At 47.1% G+C, this 20076-nt stretch overlaps 6 protein-coding genes across 6 annotated transcripts; 3 read left to right on the top strand and 3 right to left on the bottom strand.

Moving 5' to 3' along the window:
• Positions 1-136: 136 nt before the first annotated feature.
• ASPZODRAFT_132435 (hypothetical protein) lies at positions 137-1695 on the bottom strand. The gene is made up of 6 exons (XM_022723020.1): positions 1541-1695; positions 1176-1400; positions 1094-1101; positions 882-1033; positions 736-830; positions 137-681 (listed from the first exon to the last, which is right to left on the bottom strand). The coding sequence occupies exons 1-6, from the start codon at positions 1582-1584 to the stop codon at positions 312-314; spliced, it is 894 nt and encodes a 297-aa protein (XP_022580863.1). The 5' UTR covers positions 1585-1695; the 3' UTR covers positions 137-311.
• A 798-nt stretch (positions 1696-2493) lies between these two features.
• Positions 2494-4479, top strand: ASPZODRAFT_132430 (hypothetical protein). The gene is made up of 4 exons (XM_022723019.1): positions 2494-3048; positions 3112-3427; positions 3491-3901; positions 3956-4479. Exons 1-4 carry the CDS (start codon positions 2667-2669, stop codon positions 4302-4304), a joined length of 1458 nt encoding a protein of 485 aa, XP_022580862.1. The 5' UTR covers positions 2494-2666; the 3' UTR covers positions 4305-4479.
• A 277-nt stretch (positions 4480-4756) lies between these two features.
• On the top strand, positions 4757-6064 carry ASPZODRAFT_132428 (hypothetical protein). The gene is made up of 5 exons (XM_022723017.1): positions 4757-5007; positions 5171-5277; positions 5354-5666; positions 5761-5873; positions 5933-6064. The coding sequence occupies exons 1-5, from the start codon at positions 4975-4977 to the stop codon at positions 5979-5981; spliced, it is 615 nt and encodes a 204-aa protein (XP_022580861.1). The 5' UTR covers positions 4757-4974; the 3' UTR covers positions 5982-6064.
• A 366-nt stretch (positions 6065-6430) lies between these two features.
• ASPZODRAFT_132427 (hypothetical protein) lies at positions 6431-7069 on the bottom strand. The gene is made up of 3 exons (XM_022723016.1): positions 6871-7069; positions 6736-6804; positions 6431-6653 (listed from the first exon to the last, which is right to left on the bottom strand). The coding sequence occupies exons 1-3, from the start codon at positions 6916-6918 to the stop codon at positions 6492-6494; spliced, it is 279 nt and encodes a 92-aa protein (XP_022580860.1). The 5' UTR covers positions 6919-7069; the 3' UTR covers positions 6431-6491.
• A 986-nt stretch (positions 7070-8055) lies between these two features.
• Positions 8056-13023, top strand: ASPZODRAFT_151918 (hypothetical protein; the record flags this gene model as incomplete). Its single annotated transcript, XM_022725794.1, has 8 exons — positions 8056-8443; positions 8513-8647; positions 8704-8823; positions 8882-9013; positions 9284-10269; positions 11041-11364; positions 11434-12776; positions 12846-13023. 8 exons carry the CDS (start codon positions 8056-8058, stop codon positions 13021-13023), a joined length of 3606 nt encoding a protein of 1201 aa, XP_022580859.1.
• A 568-nt stretch (positions 13024-13591) lies between these two features.
• ASPZODRAFT_159306 (hypothetical protein) lies at positions 13592-19997 on the bottom strand. The gene is made up of 5 exons (XM_022726398.1): positions 19785-19997; positions 18872-19545; positions 14945-15053; positions 14221-14882; positions 13592-14155 (listed from the first exon to the last, which is right to left on the bottom strand). Exons 1-5 carry the CDS (start codon positions 19809-19811, stop codon positions 13912-13914), a joined length of 1716 nt encoding a protein of 571 aa, XP_022580858.1. The 5' UTR covers positions 19812-19997; the 3' UTR covers positions 13592-13911.
• Positions 19998-20076: the final 79 nt, after the last annotated feature.

Raw genomic sequence — 20076 nt, 5'->3', positions numbered from 1 at the left:
TGCGAAATCTTTCGAGTTCTGCGCTCTGCAATCGGTATAAAAAATACCATGTACATTGACTATGAGCAGTTTGTGAGATGCCGGAAACAAAAAGATCCCGGATCTACAAGGATCAATCCATGTCATCTTGAAAAAGCGGGTCAAGATAGTACGCAAGGACGTTTCTCACTACCAACTAGCATGAACAAGCTACGTTACAAACCACTTGGCTTTCGTGGGCGAAGCAAGTACCTCAAACGCGACAGGAAACGTATCAAGATCAGAAACAGGAAATAAAGAAGATTCCCCGCTGGATATCTAACCAAACCCCTTTACCTAGAACCAACACGCTTCAGTTTGTACAAACCGAACATCCGAGTGAGGACTCGACCAAAAACGTCACACCAGGCCCAACCGCCACTCACGAGCCAAATTTGCCAGCTCCGATTGCCCTCCCAGATCCAGTGTTTACGGCCAACAGCCCATGGCCAAAGCCAACGCCAAGGAGCAGATCCGTAAAGCACCTGGTTAACGACGCTGCGTGCGTAAGTGGCATGCGGCATAGCATTTTCCTGGCTGTGGACCACGCGCCGAGCGTAGAAATCCTTGATGGGCTCATAGAGGGAGTTTGGCGCCAGAGTCCGTTTTGTCCGCGCAATGCGAGACTGCACACCGCCAGTAACCACGGTCGTAACATTGACGCTAATAGTCCATTGATTAGCTGAACTGAGGATGCGAGTGAGCAGTTTTGCCTACCCAAATGGAGCCAACTCGACGCGGAGGGTGTCGCTGAATGAGTGAAGGGCTGCCTTGGAAGCGTTGTAGACAGACCCAAAAACATATGGAACAATCTACAGGGCTTAAGTATCTCGGAAGAGCTGAATAGGTAAGGCGAGACTAACCCCAGCAACAGAGCCAGTTTGCACAATAGTACCCTTTGCCTTAATAAGAAGTGGCAGGAATGTCTGGCAGATATTGATCACGGCAAAGAAGTTTGTCTCGAAGGTTTGTCGAGCCTCGGAGAGCTGTACCTCCGTAGCAGGCACCGTGCAGTCTAGATGTCGTGTCAGTAAGACCCGAAAACGGAACGCCTAAATAGCCCTGGATAGTATACTTCTGCCTCTGTACAGAGAAGTCAGTTTCAATGCTGGATGAGCGGTTCTGATGACGACATTAAGCCTTTAATATCTACTCACGCATTGTTGTATAAATAGTCTAGTCCCCTCGTCCCAAGCCTCTTTTCCACCTCAAGAAAGCATGCTTTGACACTTCCTTCGTCATCGACGACAAGATCCAATGTCTCTATCCCGAGCTCTGCAAGGTCATCGAGTGCTTTTGCATCGCGTGCTGTGGCAAAGACACGCAAGCCGTGTCTGTGAAACTCCCGCGCAAGAGAGTTTCCTATACCACCAGGAGAACATCTGGTTGGCAGTGACAATAATATCAGTACTCAGTACCCAGTATTTATTGCAAGTAGATGAGGGAAGATAGTGGCTTCTGTATTAGATTTCCAGATTGGCTATCAAGTGCTTACTACAGAGTAAGCACTGAGCAGTCTTACCCCGTGATCAGCACCGATTTGCGGCTGTCAGTTACAATATCCATTATTTTTTTCCGGATTGGATGGTAGATTTTTGAGAAAAGAAATTTATCAAGCTGTTTTTCAGCACCACTGTGAGGAAGAATTGAAGCTGCTCAATGATAGTTACCAGGGGCTTGGACTGGAGTTGCTCGACCAGTTAGGAAAAGCGCCGGATCGCATTCCCGAGGCAATAATAACGATCTGATACATACTCCTTCCTCAAAGTCTGGCTTGTGATTTGCATTTTTTATATAAATGATTTAGATAAGGTGTTTTAACTATCAATAATAGGGTAGTTAATAGTATAGTAACTACCTAAGTATAGTATATTTAGGTATAAGCTGCAGCACTAAAGAGAAATTACTCTAGAGCATTGACCAGTAACTACTACTCTCTTAATAATTTTTAGCAACTGAGTGGTCTACTCTATGATATCCCCTAAATTTTGTGATAACTACTACTTAAAGCCTTTCAATTAGACATAGAATAGAAATAAGTATTAGATTATAGACTGCTAATATTAGGGTTAAAGACTTAATGGAAATCTTAATATCATTACTAGAAGAATATAAGTAAAATATACAGAGCTCTTCCGTATGATCTCATATATACATTTATTACGCATCCTATCTACGAAGCCTCCATAACCCATGACTCTACAGCTGAAACAGACTGTCGATCCATACGTCTGGTCTTGCATATCACACATGGCTCAGAGGCAAATCATCGTGTTTGGTCCCCATCTACAGGACATCCAGAGTCGACAGTCCTACATAATAAGCGGAACTCGGCACCAACAAACCCACTTTCCCACTCCCCGCATGGGCTATTAGGCCCTATCGGCCTATCTAATGCCATCATGCCCAAACAACCCAAAAAACCTGCGACCGAACCCAGTCGCAAAGCCATGGAAAGTGACCAGGGTTGATTGATTGTCATTCAGTCTGCCTGCCCACCTCTACGAAACCTTTGCAAACATGATCTAGCTACTCGACAGGCTGCTTCGATGAGTATAATAGCTGCGGCTGTCTTGAGGAGCGGACGGAGAGACTGCCAGGTACGGTTTGATTGCGTACTACTACGTCCATCTTAATCGATCCCTACGATGACGTTTGCTCGTCCCAGGCATCTCAGGGCTCCAGGAGAAGATGGCTATCTCACTCCGACCATCGAAGATGCAGAACGTGCGGCTAGTCTGCAAAGGAGCCATGGAACCTTGCTCTCTCGTTTTGACAGTGCCAGGGAAATCCATTCATCCAACCTCCAGTCGCTAGAGAATCCCGCAATTAGGATGAGTGGAGGAGCTGGGAATAGCAATGAGAAAGGACTGGACGGCCTGAACCATTGTCAGGAAGATTTCCACTACTTGTCAAAGAAGGAGCTATCCCATACGCATTATACCTGGAAAGAACGGATCCGTCATTTCACTTGGGCATTTTTCACACTAACCATGGCGACGGGTGGGATCGCCAATGTTTTATATACATGTAACGAGTCCTAGTCCTATCTACCAACGCTCAAGCGGTACTGACCAGTCTGGATGTACCTAGTTCCTTACAGGTTTCGCGGTCTCGAGATTATCGGCGAGGTTGTCTTCCTGTTCAACATCGCCCTGTATATTATTATTTGGTCTTTGCTGTTGACGCGATTCTATTGCTACCCTTATACATTCAAGGCATCATTCCTACATCCGACAGAGTCTCTCTTTGTGCCTGCTTCGATCGTGTCGTTTGGCACGATCTTGATCAATATTTCCCAATATGGTCCTGAAAAGACTGGGCCTTGGCTGGAACGTGTAATAATAGTTTTGTTCTGGATCGACGCTGCTCTTGCTGTGGTTTTGTCTGCTGCAATATACCTTTTGCTGTGGGTATTCGTTTTTTCAGTACTATTTTGGAGTTTGGACCGTCCCAATTAATCTTCAGCCAGGTGGTCGACGCAAACTTTCACCATCGCCCAGATGACGCCTATTTGGATCTTCCCGGCTTATCCTATGCTGATCATCGGGCCTCATGCGGGGGTCCTGAGTTCCAAGCTGTCACAACCCCATGCTCTGCGAATCATTATAGGAGGAACAACAATCCAGGGTGTTGGCTTTTTGGTTTCCCTCATGGTATACTCGGCTTTTATCTATCGCCTGATGACCCAGAAGCTGCCCAAGGAGAATGTCCGGCCCGGTATGTTCGTCTCTGTTGGCCCCAGTGCGTTTACCACCACTGGGATAGTCAACATGGCTGCCAACGCGCACCGTGCCTTTCCATCTGATTTCATGGGGGATGGGCCCCTAGCCGCCAAAGTTTTGAGGGTTGTAGTGGATTTTGGTGCTTTGTGGCTGTGGGGGTATGAACCGCAAGACCATATGTGTGAGACGTAGCCCGCTGATCTGCTTTACAGGCTCGCGATCTTCTTCTTTTTCATCGCCAGTTTTGCCCATTGGTCTGCTATCGGGCATGGCCGCATGGTATTCTCCATGGGCTGGTATTCGTTCGTGTTCCCGAATACTGCACTGATTACATCGACCTTTGCCATTGGAAATGCCTTCTCCTGCAAGCCGATTTTGATTGTCGGCTGCGCAATGGTAATCCCCCTCATACTGATGTACTTCTTTGTGTTCTATATGATGATTCGAGCGATCGTCTTGCACCATATACTGTGGCCCCAGAAAGGAGAAGATAAGGATGAAGGTGGATTCGAGATCAATATGATCAAGCCGGACTCGTCGGGCGAGGAGAGTGAGGTCTGAAGCAGATGTTTACTTACTAAGATGATGACTGACATGATTATAATGATACCTTTTCGGTAGTATTCTCGTCTAGTGAATCAACTTTGGTACTTATTTCCCTCAAAGTTTACATCTATTCTGCATCTATTCTGCATCAACAGGGATCTATGGTGTAGGTTCATAAATAACTATAAGGCATATATATACCTACCTTCCAGGCAAAAGCCTCAACCAAATATACCATCAAAGACTTATAATAATATGTAGTCATATTATATAGATGTGTAATTTTTCAAAAAGAAAATATCAACTTCAAGCTATGAGCTTTTTTTAGAGACATTCTATAGAGTATAACGCAGAACAATGGCGGGGCTAAGGACTTACTGAGGCATTCGGAGCTCTCCGACTCTCATATAGAAATTCCCACTGTGGGGTTTTTTATCAGTCATGGATATCTTTGCCCAGTCAATGAGATCACCCCGTGGATGTGCGCAGGAGTCCGTACCATTCCCAAGAAAAATTTTTTTGACGGATTATTGTGGCTCACAAAATTTCTTATCTTTTTTTGCTTCCATTTCTCATAGATACCTGAATCAGATATCCAGTTCCTCTTGCGTTCTGTGGGAGGACCGAATTGCCTTGTATCCAACTTATCAGTTCGCTATCAGATAACTACCTACCCACCGCCAACATGTCGCAAAAGGTCTACGTGACATACAACCAGGTATGCGCCGGGATCTTGGGTGCGGGGATGGCCCATTCTGCAATCATGCAGGCTGCTTCGTCTTCCAGCAGACCGTCTTTTGCACGCGGAATTTCCATCATTTCGTGTCACCTACTCTTTTGAGTCGTATACTGATCCGTCTTTGCCGCCCCCCTCCATTTAGGTCCACAAGTTGTGTCAAGCGTCAGCCGACAAGATCCTCAATGAGTTCCATCCTAACCTTATGATCGCCATCGGTGGCGGTGGTTATGTTCCCGCTCGTATCCTACGGTTCGTTTCCAGACTGTTGAAGAACAAGTGACAGGCTTTCTGCAACACAGGCTGACCACAAGATCCCGATGAATAGCTCTTTCCTTAAGCGCTCTGGTGACCCAAACATCCCCATCCAGGCGATTGGTCTGTCCCTTTACGAGGACCTGGGCCGCGGTGACCCGGAGGAGGTCCCCGGAACCAAGGTGACCCGCACGCAATGGCTGGATCTCAGTTCTCTAGAGATGGCCAACCTGATTGGCAAGAACATTCTCATCGTCGACGAGGTGGATGACACGCGCACGACGCTGGAATATGCTGTCCGGGAGCTCCAGAAGGATGTGGAGCTGGCCCAGAAGCAGCTGGGTCGTGAGGGCGAGAAGACGACATTCTCCATCTTCGTCTTACACGTATGTTTCCCCATCCATGTAGAAGAGTTTACTTTTTGTCCCCACCCCGCCCTTTCTGCTCCGCCGGGCTTTATTAACCAACCTGCACCAACAGAACAAGGACAAGTCGAAGAAGGGCGTCCTCCCTGCGGATATGATGGAGTCGGGTCACTACCACGCCGCGGTCACGACCGATGATGTCTGGATCTGCTACCCGTGGGAAGCTAAGTAAATTTCGCCATTCTGATCTCTCGGTATGATAATGATTACTGATTGTCTTTGCACAGGGACATCGATGAGCACGACGCTCTGGCCAAGGAGAACCCCCTCATCTGAGCGATTCAAATCCTATATATTTCATTCCGTTCCCTTTCCAGGACGCACGCACGATCTGGCCCCGGGCTTCCAATACATACCGCCTACATAGTTATTTACTATCTGGTCCATGCGTCAGCTTAGACATGTCACGTTACGAACAGATATCCCTGGTAAAAATTCAATAGAGACAAGAAAAGTTAAAAACTGTTTATACATATCCTCGTCTTTTTCAGAAATTGTATTGTATGAAGTTTCTGGGTTATAATTGCTTTGCTGCTTTGATTTGGAGTGGCAGAAGCATGCGAGAGCGAGTTGTGGTCTTCAGATACAAAAGGCATCAGGAGGATTTCAGGAAACGCCAAATTCTCGACACCACCGTAATCTTACACGTTGAATCAACCATTTTTATATGATATCAAAAAGGAACAAGACGCACTTCGCGTGCTGTGTCTGTTAATCTCCAAAGCCCAGGCCAGGACAATTTATCGAACACCTCTTACAAAAACCGAGACCAGATCACTTGCTCATTCAGTCAACGTCGACCTTGGCCTTGCGCAGCTCTGTCTTAGCTTGTGCGATTTCCTTCTGTAGCTCCGCGTGTGCCTCGGGAACATCGTTGAACGTCAGGATCGCTAACCCCAGTCGACCGAGTAGATAGCATGCGAAGGCAATCAATGCGTAAAAAGGGAGCTAATCGGTGGCAAAGATAAATAGGGTGGTCAGGTCGTTTCTTCCTGGGTGGGATATTGCAAGTCAAGACGGTTTTACTCACGACAGGGATGATTTCTGTTTGGACAGTTTCATTCAAGGGAACAAGGCCCAAGTATAAAGAGAGATAAAGCTATATAAATATATTAGCACATGGGTTCCGGAAACAATTGAGGTAAAAGATGAATCGCCGACGTACAGAAGATACAAGGAGAAGGACTGAGAGCGTCTGCTGAGCGCGCGTCATAATGAATGGATTCTTATGCAGTATTTTCCGGACTCGGAAAGAGCAGGTATTATCAGAATTGGTGGAATTCGCAAACACAAATCGGCCAGAGCAGAAAGCCGGTGATGAAAACGAGGGACAATAGCTGGTTCTGAATAGTCTGGAGTAGACGATGTACACGGTAAGGCCAGCTTTGCTTCGGTTGCGCCTCCTGTCCGCAATGCCTGCCGTGCTTATCGCTGATTGGACCGCAACTATCTGCCCATGAAGTTACCTACCAGGTGCCTTGAACTCTATACTCCTCAATATCAATTTATATGCGCCATTTCAGAGGAATAAGAACCTTCTTTTGAAGAATGTTTGTATTGCTGAAATTCCCTGCTGGCAGCAGTATACGCTGGTATAAACATTTCCCTCGAATATTTGCAGCTGGACAGAAACAGCCTTATTGGCACCTGAATCCATTTGATTCAAAGACCGAAGACCTTCTCATCAAGTTATACCTGGGATCATCTAAAAGAGGCCACATCTTATAACTAATAGTTGACTTGGTCGGGACTAATCTGCTCGCCATGGGTTTCGCCTACGGCATCTGGTGTGCGGAAAAGCAGCAACTTGGGGATGACAATATAAAAGACGATGAGTCCTGGGCAATGACAAGGACTATACGTACTCCTTGGATTGCAATAAAACAAATAGCATTGAAGTATCAGTGTTAGGGAAGCAGCGGTATATTATCTGGTGAAAAGGCCACAGTTTGTGCGGAAGATACCGACCACACATACCTCTTATCATGAAGATTCTAATCTCGACTATTGCTTTTTCCAAATTGACATACTAAAAACGATATTATCGGATAGTCTGTACTCACACTGAAAATCATATCTACGGGGTATTAATCCGGTATCGTTGAAAAGTTCGTGAGATCGTTGCTGTTTTGAGGGGCCGTGTACCTTATTGTGGGGTAACTTTCTGCGGACTTTACCCAAAGGTACTTACTGTTGAGACCTGCCATACTTGACCTTTCTACCCCCTCAACTGAAGATAGCAATATGAAAACGCCTTTCACCAGAGGATAATGAAGACGAGGATCGTTTGATCGTCAAGTCACACGCTCATCGGGACCTTCATACTTCATATTTCTTGATTAGAAAGATTATGGAAGACAATACGGTTTCTGTTTCCCCTACGGGAACGCTGGCAGAGGCCGGTACCATCGAGCTACCCTCGGTGGTGCAAGTCCTTTCGGGATTGAAGACATTCCCTCCATATTTCCAAACTGAAAATGCTCGAAGCCTCTCCCTGGAGGAGCAAAAAGACACACTGAGCTCCTTGCTAGGCCATTTGGAGAAGGTTGAGTCCGGGGGAAACCTAAATCTAAGTGAGCTACAGGCATCTCTTGAAGGAACCGATGCTATCCCCAAGCAGGACTCTCGAGCTCTGGAAAGTCTGGAGCAGATAAAAGCTCTTCTGGAGACATTACGGGGATGCAAATCGCGGTACCTGGTAGAAGCAGCGGAAGCCTTGGCAAACACCAGTCGAGACCGTGAGTCTATCTATCAGTCTATACTTTTGTTCCACCTTCTCACAGATGCTTACTGATGACTTTTGCTAGCATCTTATCGTATCCTATACGGTCAATCTGGGCTATTGCAGTTTTTCCTGCAGCTTATTGCATCTAAAGAGCATGTCGAAAATGAGGTCTTGCTTCACTCATTACGGCTAGTCGGAAATTCTTGCGCCGACACTGGTAAGTATATTGTTTTCTTTAATTGTCGATACTACAGGATACTAAGAGCAGCCCAGATTCAAACCGTGAAATTGTAGTGAAAAGTGAATATACTGTTGCCATTGTCCGGCATCTCTTGAATTCTGAACTAATTCGTGTCGCGATACCCGTCATATACAACATATGCATGGATTATGGTAAAAAAAAGAAATTTCCTCTATTGCCACACTATCTGAATTGCGCTGATGATCTCAGAGCCTGCCCAGTCGCAAGTGGCTGCAAATCAAATTGCGTATATACTGTCGAAACTCATAAACGATGGAGCAGTCAAGGGGGCTGCACTACTCACTTTTGCTTATGAGCTCATCGAATTTGCAGCAGAGCAAGGTATTTCTCTTCAGTTTTAGCTTTTATTTCGTGGAGCTGACGATATTGGTATCAAACCAGAGCAAGGCATCGAGTGCTCGCCTAACGGGACAATCCTGCTCCTCATAAACCTCGCTCTACGCAAGGAAACGGATCTCGCTCAGTTCACTTCTCTTGTTAACTCCCTTGTAAACTACTTGGAGAACAAGAGATTTCAGGATGTTTGCATATCTAATGGCAAGGTAGAGAGCTTGTCGTCGGTCCTTAGTCATTCCTATATCATCGACATAGACGAGTCCTCCAGCGAGGAAGTCCAAGCGCTGGCACAGGTGCGACTCAAGATGAACCAAGCACTGGCGGAACTATCTTCATCAACTCTGTTCTCAAGATTTTACCCGCTGGGCTCGCCTCTTTCTCAAAAGCTGAGATCTTGGCTAACGGCAGGCGAAGACCAACTCCAGGTTTGTTCCAGCATCATGCTTGGAAATATGGCAAGGTCCGACGAGGCATGCCGAATGATGGTTCAAGATATGAACATACATAAGGAATTGATAGCGGTGCTGAACAGCAATGCCAGAGGCGTTGTTCTGCACTCTACCCTAGGCTTCCTAAAAAATCTGGCCATCGCAGGAGATAACAGGTCGTATCTTGGTGATGCGGGGGTGATACCTGCTATCTCCCGTTTATGGGCATATGAGACATTACCTCAGGTGCAATTCTCGGCCGTCAGTCTTACCAGACAAGTCATAATCTCGTCCGTTGAGAATATCTCGAGGCTTCTCGACTCACCTTCATCTCCTCCCTCAACTGATTCTGATTCGTCGAATGATAGCAAGACATATCTCTCTTTGCTACTTGCTCTCTTCGAAAAAACGGACTCCACGCCAATCAAGACCGAAATTGGGCGAACTGTCGCTTCGATATGCCGAACCATCGCCACGCCTGCAGTGATCGAAGAGAACATCGAGATCAAGGGCCTCTTTCACCGGTTCTTCAGTTTGCACAATGAGATTGCACGCCCTATAGGCTCAATGATCACCCAAACACAATGGCCAGTTGTCCGAAGCGAAGGACTTTTTGCCTTAGCATTGATGGCATCGAGCAATTCTGGATCGCTAGCAGTTCTTGACTGTCTACAAAACAGCGAGGTGCTCCAACTCATCAAGGACACTCTTAGTGCTGAAGCCTCTACGTCACAAGAAGAGAACAACGAGGATCAAGTCAAAAAGGATCGGGACAACGTCATCATCCTCGTGAAAGAATTATCAAACTTGAATGTGAGCTATCCCCAGAATTGAACTATCCCCAGAATTGAACTGTCCACTAAATGGACTTATTATGCTAATACTTCCTGCAGGCCGACTCAGTTCCTGATTCATGGAAGTCAAAACTCGAAGAATTGACGAATAAAAGCATGTCGGACTATCTTAAACGCAATTCAATAGATTAAACCAAACCCTTTTGGTGGAGTTTTCATCATCCAGAAACTCTTTGACCCGGCTCTAGATGACCAAACCAGTATCTGCGCGTGGGCGATGCCATATCCCAGGTCCTTTCGGCGACTATCAGGCCAAGTATTAGGTGTCAAATATTGATCTTCATGAATAAATTCTAGAAACCGATTTAACGTAGTTTGTAATTGCGAAAATGTATGTAGTAAATGCAGATAGCCGAGAAAGCGGAAAAGAAACCGCTAGTTCAGCGATGACGTCTCTCTTCACGTGCAGGCCTGAAGCGGACTCATGGACACCACCAATGTTGGTAACCTTAATCGGACCCGGCCATTGTTACTCAAATCACCTTTCTGAATATCTCAACCACACGTCTACTGCATAAATGAGACCATGAGGACGGCCGTCCTCTTCGGTCGTTTCAGTTTCAATCGCGGAAGCACTTCGCGGCTTTTTTCCCGGTACATTCCGTCATATCGATCCCGCCTCACGCGCCTGCCGTCTAGACTGCAATGGCCCTGCAATGGCGGCCAGAAGAGGACGCTTACAACGAGGACGCTAATAATCGCTGCTCTAAGTCCTGGCGCGTTTCTGAAGTTGGCCGAGAATGGAGACGGTGGTGAAGAGACGGGGGAGATGCAGATGTTGAAGGTGTCCCAAAGAGAGGTACAGAAAACTCTCACGGAAGACGCGCCTGGCAAGTCGCTTTTCGTGTTCTGGTACTGCTATATATACGACCCGATTGCAACAGGTCTCCGGTTTGTTCGCCTGGTCATCATCTTCATGCCGGTCATCCTGGCAGTGCCTCTGGTATGGATGGGGAGACGCATAAACTCGGGGAATGGAACACGGTCAGGAACAATTTGGTGGTATGGCTTCCTTGTACGGGCAATGGAACGTGCCGGCCCTGCTTTTATTAAGGTGTGTTGGTATTTTCTATACACAAAACAAGTCCAGACAGAGAGGGACGTTGATTAACATCCATCATAGCTAGGGCAATGGGCAGCTTCACGCACCGATATATTTGCTCCTGAATTATGCGCCATTATGTCATCTCTACACTCGAATGCGCCTGCACATCCACTGCATGCAACAAAAGAGACCATACGCAAGGCCTTTAACGACTTGCCGTTTGAAGAGATATTTGAAGAGTTCGACGAGGAACCGTTGGGCGTCGGCGCAATCGCGCAGGTCTACAAGGCAAAGCTTAAGCCGAGTCTGACTTCGTCATATGATCAAGACATCTTGCACCAGCCAGAGAGCCTGACTGGAAAAGTACGAAAGAACGTTGACGTGTTGGTGAAGAGTTCCCCTCACCGAGTTCCGTCGTCCTATGTTGCTGTCAAGGTGCTTCATCCGAGAGTCGATCGTGTCATTCGGAGAGACTTGCGGATCATGGGATTCTTTGCCTCGTTGATCAATGCTCTTCCTACAATGCACTGGCTGTCGCTACCCGACGAAGTACATCAATTTGGAGAAATGATGAAACTGCAATTGGATCTTCGGATAGAAGCAGCGAATCTTGTGGTTTTTCGCGAGAAGTTCAAATCACGGACTACCGCCTGGTTTCCGTACCCTTATATGGACTACACAACTCGTGAGGTTCTGGTGGAGGAATTTGCGCAGGGGATCCCTTTGTCCACCTTCCTAGACGTTGGAGGCGGAGTGTATCAAGAGGAGATCGCCAACGAAGGGCTGGACGCCTTTCTACATATGCTGCTGATCGATAATTTCGTCCATGCAGACCTACATCCCGGGAATATCATGGTTCGCTTTTACAAGCCCAGCGAGCTTGATCTGTCATTGCGAAAGGACACGCGTGCGTCAGAGGCACCGACTCGAGCGGAACTCGATGTGACCGAAGCTGTTCTCGCGCGTTTGAGACCGCATAGCAAGGACCCCAAGAAGTGGACCGCAGCTCTTGCCCAACTCAATGAAGAAGGCTACAGACCGCAACTCATCTTCATTGACACCGGCTTGGTGACCCAGCTCAATGAGGTCAACCGAAAGAATTTCCTCGACCTGTTCCGCGCTGTTGCCGAGTTTGACGGATATAAAGCCGGTCATCTCATGGTTGAGCGTTGTCGCCAACCTGATCAAGTTGTCGACAGTGAAGTATTCGCATTGAGAATGCAGCACCTAGTGCTGGGCGTCAAGTCGCGCACCTTTGCGCTCGGCAATATTAAGATCGGTGACGTCCTGAGCGAGGTGCTGTCAATGGTTAGAAGCCACCACGTCCGCCTGGAGGGAGATTTTGTCAACGTCGTCATTTCTATTCTTCTGCTCGAAGGCATAGGCCGGAATCTGGATCCAGATCTGGATTTGTTCAAAAGGTATGATTTGTTTTAATTGCCCCTATCCCAACTGTTAGTAGTGGACACAGCTGATATGTTTACATTTAGTGCCCTCCCTATTCTCCGTCAACTGGGTTCAAGCGCTACGCTCTTACAGTCCGTTCGCTCTGGAGACACGTCCATGCTTCGCGTTTGGGTTGGGCTTGAGGCGCGTACCTTCCTCCAAGCGAGTATCGAGAGCGTGGAGCGTTGTGTCAAATATGACCTTTTATCCCCCAATATCTAACCGCTGCCAAAGCCATCCCGTCCAATACTCGAAGCCATTGTTCTGGTTTATACATGAGCAGCTAGGCTGACATAGCTACTATTTATATAATAACAATACTTGTACATAGTTACTCTCAACCAACAACAGCCTGGGGCATCAACCCTACATTTTCGCCTCGAATTAGGCTTCGCGTTCCTAACTGCAGTTGGATTTGTTGATGATAATATTGCTAACGAGAAAAGCCATTCAACTCAACTGTCCTATCGAAGCGTTTAGCACTCCCGGGGAAGAGTCCATGGGATCTTGTCAGGCCCTGGCAGGGATCAGTTGCAGCCAGAGAATTCAGTTCAATTCCTCGCTTTGTTATTACGCCCAAGATGGTGTTGCTGGCAATACAGCAGTACCTGGTGGTTTGCTACGCTAGCTACACCTTACTTATCCGGGTAGCTATTTACTTAGGAGGCAATTGAAGTAATGACTTCAATGGTAGGGATTTACCTGGATGGGTTGAACATTCATCGAAAGAATAGAGCGGCAGCAGAAACAAAGAAAACTGCCATATGGTGCTATTTAAATAAGAAGTTGTGGCAGATATAAACAATATATTTTGTCATTTAAAAAAGCCACTGTAGAATTAAATATAATCAATAAGGGTTATATTAAGTGAAAGGTTGTTTCCCTCTCAAAGGGAGCAGCAGCAGACAGGATCAGTATACACAAGTAAGTATGGCTAAGGCATCGCTGGGAGTTAAGCACTTCCCAGAAAATCCAAGACAAAAATAGGTAAAAAAACAAAAAAGGTAAAAATACAAAGATGCCAGTCCATTATCTATACATCAAGTTCGTTATGAGCGGAGAAAGTAGACACATTGTTGATGCGATTGCAGTCGAGGCGCTCCGAGCCGTTCAGTTGGTGTTCCTGGTTGAGCCGCCGCTGGCCCGGTACCAGACATCGCCGCCCCATCTCATCAATCGCTCAACAGCGGCAGTCGGAGAGTCAACTGCAGGACGAATGTCGAGGTAGAAGACGGTCTCCCCGGTGGATTCGGGGGGCGCGGAGTAATAGTCGATCACGTATCGAACTTCCTTGGGACCAGAGGGCGTTTGGCGCATCACGAACCAGTCATGTCGATCAAAGGGCGGAGCTGTTCTATGCATTGTTAGCAGTGATGCGTGGGGTACACGTATCCAAAGGGATTCAAACAATCGACTTACTCAAATTTAGCGGGATACAGCCACCCAAGTGCTTGGAGTATGGAGGCCTTGGGAGTCAACTCCTGCGGCCGACCCTTGAAACGAATGAGATATGGCCGCTCCTCATCCTTGATCTCTCCATTCAGCTCCTCTCTAGCGATATCCATAGCGATGTTTTCTTCGCCACGTCGACACTTCTTCCACCCTTGCGCCAGGCCGTTTGAAAACAGACGCTCCCAGCTCACGATTTCTTCCCAGGCGCCTTCATTCAAAAAGTTGTGCACTGCGACCATCGACTCGACCGCATCCTGTGGGGTGTCGGTATACCCTTTCCGTAGCATGGCATTGTACATCTGCTGGGGTGACGGGTATTCCCAGTTACTCGAGTCGCCTCTCGGGATGGTGGAAATCTCGCGATCCACTGGTAGATCGACGGTCTGACCGGGGGCGCGCTCTTGTGAGATCGAGGAGAACATGTAGTTGAGAGGATTTAATTTAGAAAGGGTTGACGGCTTGTCGGAAGGCGTAGTCTGTGCGGGTTTCACGGGCTCTTGGTCCGCAGAGCTTCTCTGAGAAACGAAGAATGGAGAATCCGTTGATCGGACTGGACAAGAAGTGGGTATTTCGGAAACAGAGGACTGCGGTGGCATGACAGATTCCGACCGGTGCATCGGACATCCAGGCTATATGATGCTGGTTAGAATAACCGCCAGTCGACAACACGTTCCTGGGTTGCGTTGCTTACCGGAGGAGATGCATCTGTCGCTGGCAAAGGATGCGCAGGCAATGCAGAGGCCTGCTTTAATGAGGTATCGGCCCAAAACCAGCCCATATCGGAAATGGTTGAACTTGATCTATATGGGATTCAATATAGTAAAAGAAGAAAGCAGAGGAGAATGCTCTTCACGGCCTAGCAAAACATTTAAAGTAGATAGAGAATCGTGCAGCAAAAAGTTGCGGAAGACACGCTAAGCCACCTGCGGGTTGGCTCGGGTCCACGAAAGACCGCTTACCATAAATAGCTTAGCTTCCCCGGGGCCGCAGACCAACCAGAGATGTCGCATATCCTATCCTCCTGGTAATTATTATAAATGGGTTATAGATGAGTACTACTAGACCTTATTGCTTGGATATACAGCGGGTTTAATTGCTTAGATGCCCACATGTTCTCGGACTAGGCGGCAATAGAGGTTATTTGCTATAACAGGCTTAGCACCATATAATCTACTACTAGGTATGGCTATGGCTGTACTATGTAGTTACGGAGGAACTATTTATCTCCTTGAGTGCTTTAAGGAGAGGATGATCAGGGCTTCTTTGGGAGCAGAGATCTAGCTACGTACCCCACATCTGAAGTATCAATCTAATAAGCCTTGAAAGTATTATTACTATTAGCTCGACATAGTTATTAGCTATGTCCTGTCAGTGTGTCTACTATTAACTATTAAATTATAAATGATTCTGCATAGGTTATACTACTTGTTATATACATAGTTCTTTCTCATCATGTTTATTAACACCTTTGTCATGAATTTTCGGGAGAAATTCAAAAATGAAGGTCATCAGAACCTAAGGTTTGATATCATTACACCTCAAAGATAGTGGAGATAATAACTCCTGCCTTTGCCTCGCTCCAGATAGGCTTCCAAATAACTTCGTCGGCATTCGACACATAGAAGTATCGTGTCAGCACCTCCGAAACCTGCTCCCAGGATTGCCATCCACGGACCTTTGCGATACTAGCAAGTCGCTCGACAAACAAGGAGCGTTCAGGTTGTCCAGCTGAGCCTTGCGAAGCAACAAATAACGCCCACGCCATAAGGTCATAGTTTTCAACAGATAAACCCAAAAGAATGGACAAGGGACAACCCGATATTGCCTGCTTTAGATGTTTCGTGATGGCACGGCCGAGTCCTGAGGAAGGTGGAGAGACAATGAGGAATTGGTTCAGGAATGCAATAGATGCAATTCTTGCCACTGCTTCCACCGGATGGAGTCCAAGCTCACGACACGATATCAGTGTACTTGTTTTCTTGGAGCCCAGGTATGGGTAACTGAGAAGTTGATGTTCAGTTTCATAATTCAACACGCGGAGAACATCGTGATCGCTGGAATACAATGTTGAAGGCCGATCTCGATAAGCTTGACTGTAGTAAATGAGGTCTCGCACCCAGTGAAGAATTTTCACAAGTGATGAGCTCAGAAGAGGATTCGAAAAGAAGCCGCTGCCGATCATATTTAGTATTGAGGATACTGGGGGTTTGATTCGTTCTTTAATATCCGATGATATCGGTTGCGGGGCCAAGGTCGAAGGGAATATTGGCTTGGTCATGAGTCCGGTGGCAGCTTTTATATCAGTCCTAGACTTCTGATGAGCAATGTCAAAAGAAAATTTAAGTTTGAAAAACCCACGCCAGTATTGAATGTATCATAGACAGGTTGCGCTCATTGTCGATGCCTCCTCGTAACTCGACCATGCGTTTGAGACCCATGAGATGGATCCGGGCCTCATCAAACAGCCCTACAATCAACTGCTAATGATCAGACATAGGTCTTTAGACATGATAGTCGCATTGTGAAATCAGGAAAGATGGAGTGAATCCGTCAAGTGGAGACCCTTACCGCACTCGTTAGAAGATTGATGATGGTGCCAAAGGCTTCATTGCTGAGCGCTTGATCTGGATTCTGAACTTTTGCATTCATTTCACGAATGCATTTGACCTTCATTATGTAGTAGTCTTGGTCATGAAGAACACGATAGCCTTCTTCAGACGAATTCATCAGGTCCGAGTGTCGCCCGGCCAAAATTGCTCGATGAGCAGCGCACATTGTCATCAAACCAAAGAAGCTGCCGGGATCAGAAAGTGAAGTGTTTACCATCAGGTCCATCTCCGCGTTCTGCGTGATTTTATGTTCTTTTGGAAATGTTAATGGAATGAAGACGGATCGGCCTTGTTAGACTAGTTAGCCCTGTTTGTAATGATTCCAATGGAATGGAGTAGATAGAAGCTTACAATAGAAGATCAAGTAAGAAACCATAGAAGGGACTTCATTGGTCCCGGGAAGAGTGCAAAAAGGATCTGAAGCCCATGACGAAGGAAACGAGTAGTATGCTAGATTGGGACTCGAATAAGTCTGCATTGATTCAATGGGGTTTCGCGTTGTCAATTGAATTGACGACGTCGACTCTTGCGAAGAGTTCGATGAAGTTGACGTGGTCCTTAGGGGTAAGTTGCGATGTCTAGTTGACATCGATGTAGATTGTTGTTTTCGAGATTCAGGCTCCGGCTCTCCTTGTGCACGGCGGCCATCACGCTTCGATACTCTTTTCAGCCCGGCGAGACGTTCACGCCGACGGACATCCCGCATGACATGAGATCGGATAGCTTTTCGAGCATTTGCATCTCTGATTCTTTTAGAGGTCAAGTCATCATCGTGATCTATAAAAGTAAAAGTCGGTCGGTCCACCGGTGTTTTCAATGCTGAAGTTGACCCTGTCAAGAAATGATTTCAACGGTTACCATCAGTCCACATAACGTGTAGAGACACAGTGATCAAGATGCAGGGCGCTTCCTTCGTTCCCTAGTGGTGCATACAAAAGGCACTACTGAGAGAGTAAAGCTTCCCTAAAAATGGTGGAACCAACCTCACGATCGTGTGGAGGTAGGCTGGTATCTGATAAGAACCATGTTGCAACAAATAACTATCAGGAATACCACGACGACACAATGAGTGTATATTGGTATGGGCGACCAACCACAGGGCGGTCAGCCCTAGTCGGCTTCCATTCCCTGTGACTGGTCGTACGAGGTAGATGAGGGCAGTTTTTTGATGGGGATTTAATGCATCTCAGATCGATTCAAACAAAGACAGAGACACCAACCTGGAGGGGGCTTATGACTTGGAGGTCTCGCGGAGCTCAGTCGAGATGTCTGCGGGGGGGGTTCCATCACTGCCAGGCCCGAAGGCCAAGGCAAGCCGGTCAATAGTGGTGACGATGGTCGAGCACGGCCCGGAGAAAAGCGACGCGAAGGCTGAGATCACCTGTGCGACCCAGAGGTGTGGGTAGCCATGCAAGTGCCATGCAATAATGCAACTCAAGGCCGGCACAATTCCCCCGGTAAGCTTCGTGGTTGATACGATATGGGGGGAGGGATTTGACGGTGTCTGGATAGCAACTAGTATTAGGGGTCGAGCAGAAACCCGATTGAGTTGCTGGAGAGCCGATTTAGCCCCAGTCACGGGTACTATTGTCCCGTTCGGTTCTCGCCACAGAGTCAGACACCTTACTGCTTATGTACTAATTACTTGAAGCCCACTTAGAGCCATTTCACTGGACAACGGTCGATGGCTTGATAGTCCTAGATGGTTGATAGTACTACATATATAGAGATGAAAATCTGGCACGTTGGTTTTTGATTTCTAAGGCGACATGTGGAGGATCTACCGGAGAATTCAACCGCCATGCGCCCGCAAGGCTCCTAAGACCTAGTTACAACAAAGGAATGCTGGCAATACTCGAATCTTCGTAACCTGTCCCAGAATATCAGGCAAAATTTATCCCCTTTGCAGGGAAAACGCAATGCATGACTCTCAAAGAGTCAGAGATAATCTACCAGGGAGCCTGTATGTAGAACATCACGCTAAGTATGAGGCAACTTAGATCTCCTACCCTCGGATATCATTGACGGCTCTGGTCAGTAGCGCATAGCCGAATATTATGGCAAGACCAATCCAGAGTTTATTTCGGCGTATCCAACTTTGACCTGCCTCGCGTGCAACCTGGCCACCCTCCATGACGGTCCCTAGCCCTGGAGCGCTTCCATTAGGTCGTCTGCGCAGAGCACTCGTCTCTGGAGAACACTTGGTGGCAGCGGCAGAGCTTGGCTCGATGAGGATTTTTCCAGTGCTCGTATCGATTCGGTTGTCTTTCATCCACTTCCAGTTTTCCTGGTCTAAGCCCGGCCACTCGACGCGGAACTTCAACCCCCCGTCTCCCGCCTTGACATTATTGATGCCTTTAGCAGTAGGGTTGACTCCGGGTGCAAGATCTGTATGAGAACCGCCCCCAGTGGAATTCCACCATCTTGATCGTGCAGCTAGGACTCGGCGCTCTGCTTCCGATGCGCTGACGCTTCCAGTAGTCATCTCCTCGCTGGTCATAAACGAAAGCAAGCCGATAAGGATTGTTGAAACCTCCCACGCTGGGTTAAACGATTTCGGATGGAAGTCGCTGATACTGAGGCAAAGTCGCGTGGACGGCTGGAATCGCCCACTTGGTGTATGCATGCGAATGGCTGGAGGGGCGAACGGGTAATCCGGAGGGAATATTAAGGTGCCCCAATACTGTCCATTCTCATAGGGAGTCCCCGGGGGGCCAGTGAGAATATAATGCCATCTAAGACCTGTAAGTAAAAGTCGAGACAAAAGTCAAGTGCTTCACGGACTCCAAGATATTTGTTTCCGATGGATGTGCAATAATGTACGGAGGAGGGTTCTTTTCAATATTTTGGTACTCGCGAGTAAGCTATTAAAAATTAGCCCGAGTCACATGCAAATAATAAAGATGAAAAGAGTGCAAGTACTCTTTTATAGGCAGCTTTAGTCGCCATGATTATGAGGGTAAGTTGCGACCAACAATGATAGTAGGCTGAAAGAGAGAGTGGAGGAGATTAGACAATCAAAGAGGGAAATAGGTAGAAAAATCCAAGGTAAAGGACCAAAAAATTATGAAGGATTGGGCGAAAGACAAATTAAATAGAGTATCTGAGATTAGATGCTAGAAAAGTGATCATTTGATGATTTCAGTCAGATCTCGGACTGAAGTTACTACAATGGAAACGGTCACGTGTGAGGTCACTACTTCCGCCTCCGAAA

The sequence above is a fragment of the Penicilliopsis zonata genome (genome assembly GCF_001890105.1).
Source record: "Penicilliopsis zonata CBS 506.65 unplaced genomic scaffold ASPZOscaffold_7, whole genome shotgun sequence".
In the NCBI taxonomy this organism is placed as follows: Eukaryota; Fungi; Ascomycota; class Eurotiomycetes; order Eurotiales; family Aspergillaceae; genus Penicilliopsis; species Penicilliopsis zonata.
Note: the sequence above shows the minus strand (reverse complement) of the source record. Positions and strands in the feature narration are given on the sequence as shown.

Excerpts from the sequence above, each read along its gene's own strand:
- ASPZODRAFT_132435 (XM_022723020.1), bottom strand. The coding sequence starts at position 1,584 with ATGGATATTGTAACTGACAGCCGCAAATCGGTGCTGATCACGGG. Across the intron at positions 831-881 it reads AAACTGGCTCTGTTGCTGGG|ATTGTTCCATATGTTTTTGG; the intron begins GTTAGTCTCGCC and ends TAAGCCCTGTAG. Across the intron at positions 682-735 it reads GTCGAGTTGGCTCCATTTGG|CGTCAATGTTACGACCGTGG; the intron begins GTAGGCAAAACT and ends ATGGACTATTAG.
- ASPZODRAFT_159306 (XM_022726398.1), bottom strand. The coding sequence starts at position 19,811 with ATGGCGACTAAAGCTGCCTATAAAAGA. Across the intron at positions 19,546-19,784 it reads CTAAAGCTGCCTATAAAAGA|TATTGGGGCACCTTAATATT; the intron begins GTACTTGCACTC and ends GAGAATGGACAG. Across the intron at positions 15,054-18,871 it reads GCCGTCAATGATATCCGAGG|ATCAAGTTCAACCATTTCCG; the intron begins GTAGGAGATCTA and ends AATCCCATATAG.
- ASPZODRAFT_132427 (XM_022723016.1), bottom strand. The coding sequence starts at position 6,918 with ATGACGCGCGCTCAGCAGACGCTCTCAGTCCTTCTCCTTGTATCTTCT. Across the intron at positions 6,805-6,870 it reads TCCTTCTCCTTGTATCTTCT|CTTTATCTCTCTTTATACTT; the intron begins GTACGTCGGCGA and ends ATATTTATATAG. Across the intron at positions 6,654-6,735 it reads AAACAGAAATCATCCCTGTC|CTCCCTTTTTACGCATTGAT; the intron begins GTGAGTAAAACC and ends GCCACCGATTAG.
- ASPZODRAFT_132428 (XM_022723017.1), top strand. The coding sequence starts at position 4,975 with ATGTCGCAAAAGGTCTACGTGACATACAACCAG. Across the intron at positions 5,008-5,170 it reads TCTACGTGACATACAACCAG|GTCCACAAGTTGTGTCAAGC; the intron begins GTATGCGCCGGG and ends CCCTCCATTTAG. Across the intron at positions 5,278-5,353 it reads GTTCCCGCTCGTATCCTACG|CTCTTTCCTTAAGCGCTCTG; the intron begins GTTCGTTTCCAG and ends CCCGATGAATAG.
- ASPZODRAFT_132430 (XM_022723019.1), top strand. The coding sequence starts at position 2,667 with ATGACGTTTGCTCGTCCCAGGCATCTCAGGGCTCCAGGAGAAGATGGC. Across the intron at positions 3,428-3,490 it reads GCTGCAATATACCTTTTGCT|GTGGTCGACGCAAACTTTCA; the intron begins GTGGGTATTCGT and ends ATCTTCAGCCAG. Across the intron at positions 3,902-3,955 it reads GGTGCTTTGTGGCTGTGGGG|GCTCGCGATCTTCTTCTTTT; the intron begins GTATGAACCGCA and ends TCTGCTTTACAG.